General features: G+C 45.8%; 1 protein-coding gene across 1 annotated transcript in view; it reads right to left on the bottom strand.

The window, feature by feature from the left end:
• Positions 1–5,000, bottom strand: part of shank3a (SH3 and multiple ankyrin repeat domains 3a) — a 315,279-nt gene that overhangs the window by 126,032 nt on the left and 184,247 nt on the right. Inside the window, exon 8 of the mRNA XM_064342483.1 lies at positions 4,869–5,000. This exon is cut by the window's right edge and continues 36 nt beyond it. Within this exon, the coding sequence (XP_064198553.1) occupies positions 4,869–5,000 (132 nt within the window). The remainder of the gene's footprint in view (positions 1–4,868) is intronic.

The raw sequence follows: 5,000 nt of genomic DNA, 5'->3' as shown, positions 1-5,000 counted from the left end.
CGTTTCGACGCGCCTCATTAGCATACAGCGCCGTCGCCATGGCGACGGGAAAACAGGAACTGGACGGTTTGAGTCACCGGCCAGCGGGGGAGCCGACTTCCTGTTCAATCGCGCAATTGAGAGGCCGTCCCCCCCAGGCTCCGCGTGTTGAAGAGAGCGCGCGTGTAGCTGTATGTGGGTGGCGCGTGCCAGTTCTGCGTACGCGCTTACGGCGCAGTGCGTGCGCTCGCGTGCGTCATCCCGGGTGCGCACGTGCGCTGACAGCTCAGCAGGTAATTGGCAGTTTGCGCTGCTCTCGTCTCCGGATCGCGTGGGAGGGGCTACACGTAAAAGAAGGCCCTCTCTCAGCCCACTCTCTCTCCTCTGTGACTACCGGCGCACGCACGGCCTCTAACAGAACGGAGAGAGAGAGAGAGGACCAGGAACAAAACTGGTTTCAGCAGGGAAAGCCGTTACTGCTACGATTGTTGTTTTCTTCATCATTAACATCGACCACCACGCCCACCATAAAGGCGGTGGTGATGATGATGATGGTGGGGCTGATAATGATGATAATTATTATTATTATTATTAGTTTTGAATGGAAATTTTTGTGCGAAACACACAAATACTTTTCTTTTGTTATGTGCCTTCACAATCTGGCCTCAGTAGTCTGACCCCGGCGTGATCCCATCCCAAACCGAGCCCAAGGTTTCAACAAAATACAATAAAATACAATCAGCAGTTATTGTCCATTAATCTGCACTGGATGCATTCCATTTCACAGAAAATTGTTTCAGAATTATCTGTGTTTTCCAGACACATTTGCACAATCTGAATTTGGCACTTTCAATGAACTTCCCCCCTTCCCTTTTACCATAATAAAAATTCAATGTAAATGTATTTCCATTAGCTGTCCATTTTGAATGCTTCTATTATGTAACACGTTATTACAATATGTTTCTCAGGAAAACAAAGAACTTACTGTTATACCACACGGCTGAAAACAAGAAATATTTTACACTTTGTCTGCAAACAACACAATGGAAGGAAACCGGTCAATAGTTTCAATTCAGGACAACATCATTTACTTATTGTATAAAACTGTACAGTACATCTATCTAGCTGCGTTACTAAGCAACCAGTAGTGTCAACCTTGTTGCTGCGGGGTGTGTAAAATGAGCTATGGCAAAAAAAAAAAAAAATTACTCTTTCTCCACCGGAAAAGAAAACTCTAAATCGAATTAAACAGAAAGAAGTTAAGTTGGATAGGTCTGCATTTGCCTGTGCCTCGCTAAAATGGCATCGCGTACAGGATGAGAGGAACAGGATGAAGGGGAGTGGGGGGGGGGAACCAATTCTCAGGTATTTTTATACATAATTCTTCCTCTTTACAACTAATTCTTTATCATTCTTTTAATTTTATTATAGCACTGATAATGATCGTAAATATATGTAAATACTGCTACCATTACTGTTGTTCGTGTATGTGTGAAAAACCTCCTATTTTGTAATTCTGTATTCTGTGGGTTAATAAAGCTATTAGAAACTCTATTCCTGCATCATTTATCTTCAGAAACCAGAAACCAGAAACTTCAGAAACCAGCAGACACAGCGGCCCTCCAGGATTCGAGTTTGAGATCCCTGCTTCAGTCTAAACTGAGGGGTTGCTCTGGCCTCAACTGGCACAGGAATGACCAGTGCATGAACTGGACTGTAGCGTGCAAAACTGCACTAAGAAAAACCACCTTGGTCCCCAACACAACGAATCTGTTTTATTTTATTGGGTGTCAAGGTACTTTTTCCTACTGCAGTAAAAGTACTTTGGCTCCCAATACAGCGCAGCAGCTAGCAGGGTGGGAGCTGGTAATGATTCGTGGGGCCCACAGCTTGGGGGGGGGGAGCATAGATTTTAAAAAATTACATTTATTTTATTAAAGACAGGGGGGCCAGAGCAATATTCTTTTAGGGGGTCAATAATTCCTAGCTAGGCCCCTGATTGGGCGAAATGAAGTGGGAACAGGCCAATACCAAGGAGATACAGGATTCTCCATACAGGGGACATCTGAGCAAGGAAGCCAAGATGACTGAGCTTTAACTGTGAAAACGATGACGAAATGCCAATGGGACTTTCTACACGCATTGATACGTGAATGAAATAATGGCTCCCTGTAATCGCATAATGTTTCAGTAGACAGGCAAACAAAAGCGACTTTAAATAAAGACAAAGGCGTTTAGCGATCTACATGATAAGCTGCAGTTTGGTAACTCTGCTTTGTAACCCAAGGTTGCAGGTTCAATGCCCTTTCCTGGAGCACTGCCACGGCATCAGTAAGCAAGGCACTTAGTGCCAAGTCTGCTAAGCAAGCGCAGAGCGTTTTAATTATGCCTTGGATGCAAATTGGGTTGCTGCTCAACAACAGTACCAGAGGGGCAGTAAGAGCTGCAGATCGCTCATATGGTCAGTTATGGCAGTTATGACGGGCATGGCAGTTGACACACACCCCTGGCGTCACTGCTACCTTGAATTGCGTAAAAATACTGAAATACTTTTGAGGGGAAAATATGTACAGCGGCATCTCTGATTTTAATTTTGGAACCTTCAGCACAGTGTGTTCCAGTCATTTTTCATGTTCTTCCTCCAGGCCGATACACACAGCTCCAAATTGTGCGAAAATGTTTTTTTGTGGTCCAGCAAAGAAAGAAATCCTAGTTCAACATTTCTTAAGGGTACAGTCATAGATGTGTCATAGAAAAAATTCTCTTTTCAGGAATTCCTCAGCAATGTGATTTAAAATGGTAGTCAGTTACACCGCAAATTTCAGCTCAGCTGAAAGTATTTTCACATCGACTCTAAACGGCTGTAATATCCTGCCTGTGATAGCAGTGGAGAAGGCGGCACTTCAACTGTCATGCTTTATTTTAGCCAGTCACCTTACAGATGGGCAAATGCAAAACGGAGGCAGTTCCTAGGGGTAACAGTAGTGGTCATGGCTACATTAAAGCAAGCACTCGCAACAAATCTGCATAAACGGTAAACTGTGCCGGCGTGACAGTTTCATTCCCTATCGCGATGGAAGCACTGACAGTGAGTTTCATTACGCACCCCGACTGCGTCGAACACGGGTTTTAAATTTTCTTTATGCACTCAGATTCAACCAAGAGCATAATAACCATCCAAAACTACATCCGTATTATCTGAGATATTGGTATTTATGACACAATAGAAACGAGAGTGCAAAGTGTGTTCCAATTATTTTTTTTATCTCCTTCCTCCAGGGTGATACAAGGAGCTTAGATTGCACACAATTGTTCTTTATCCAGCAGGATACTGACAAAAGAAACTACATGTAAAATCTTTTGTTAAAGGATACAAATGTAGTGTGCTACAACTGGTATTTCAACAATCGGCACAGCGGTGTGGGTACAGAATCCATCGCTGTGCCGACCAAATCCACTTACAGTATTCAGAATCGCTGTAATGACAGTTTTAACGGCAACAGAATAGAACTTATGTATTCAACTTATGCAAGATCACCGTAGAAACAATTCAACAGCAACAGAATAGAACATATGAGTTCAACTTGTGCAAGATCACCGTAGTAACTGGTTTAACACCAAATGACTCATTATCTTTTTCTGTTAATACATATTAAAGGGACGTTAAAAACAAAAAAAACAGACCAATTTACAGTTGGATTGCAGGAGACTCCATTTGACATTTAAAGGCCAGACTGTCAAATTGGGTTTGAAATGCAAGGTAACACTGACAGTTCCCACAGTGGAGAAATCGACGTTGCATTGGTAATTCATCGATACACCCTTTATACAGGATTGTCTGTTGTTTGTCTGTTTTTGCCAGATTTGTTTCTCCAGTCGGGCTGAGCGAGGGCCCGGGAGCTTCCACTTTCTGATCTGGCAGATTGCAGGTTTAAAGCCAGGCTGTGCCACCTGCCGGTGCCGACCTGTGTTCTGATACCCTCCAGATGGTACCGCACTCCCACTCAATCACTGACTGGCAGGGCAACAGAATGAGTTCGACCGGCGCCCGAAAAAAAGCCAAAATGCGAACACCAGCGCTGGCTTGCCTGGAATCCCACTGCCACTGCCCCACAACTCTAACACAGCGCCAACCTGAGCACCCACTGAGGCCTAACACACAACTGGTGGTACAAGTATTTTTTTCAGTTCAGAGCGCTTGCTACGTAACTGTATGGGGGCCATCAGAGAAGACCCCATAAAACATCGCAAACAATTTCACCGCCTTTCATTTTAGTGCAACTTTTAATACTCCACCCGTGATTAGAATGGGAAATCACTTTCAACCTTCAAACTCTCTAATGACTCTTAAGTTCATGCATCTCAGGACTTAATTTCTCTGAACTTTGTTTCCGGGGGGGTTGTGATTTAGAGAGACTTCCTGACCGACGTGCAGCTGCGGGAAATGTCATCTGAGCGCGTGCAGCGGACTTACGGGTGAGAAATTAACGGAAGCGTCACAGAAGCAGCCTCTGTGGGCTGCGGGGGTAAGGTCTCGGGGCACTGGTGTATAACACTGAGGCTGATTCTCAATTAGACGTGTGTTGCGTAAGCCAAACACAGAGCAATCCCATGATCCTCCTTACCAAGAAATCAGGGCTGGCCTCTACTCTTCAGCATGCTGCAGATGCGAAGCTTGCAACAGTGAGTACAGTGATAATGATAATGCGTGATGTCAGCAAAAAGGTGGGAGGAGTCACGAAACGTGAGACGAACGCGTGAGTGAGGGGCGGGTGTCCGTGTCCGCCGGGGGGGTGACACTGTAACGGACTTGGCGGGACCGTGCGAGCATTCGTTCCGGCCGCGATGGCGGGCGTGGCCCTGGGTCGGAGCGCGGCGCGGAGCCGTACCTGGTGGATCTCCTGCCAGCCGTTCTCGTCCATGCAGCCCACCTGGGCGTGGTCGTGCAGCAGCAGCTCGCAGCAGTACGGGTCCCCCCCCACCATGGAGCTGTGGTACAGGGGGGTGAGTCCCCGGCTGTC

The sequence above is a fragment of the Anguilla rostrata genome, chromosome 7, assembly GCF_018555375.3.
Source record: "Anguilla rostrata isolate EN2019 chromosome 7, ASM1855537v3, whole genome shotgun sequence".
In the NCBI taxonomy this organism is placed as follows: domain Eukaryota; kingdom Metazoa; phylum Chordata; class Actinopteri; order Anguilliformes; family Anguillidae; genus Anguilla; species Anguilla rostrata.
This window is presented reverse-complemented; position numbering and strand designations above follow the sequence as displayed.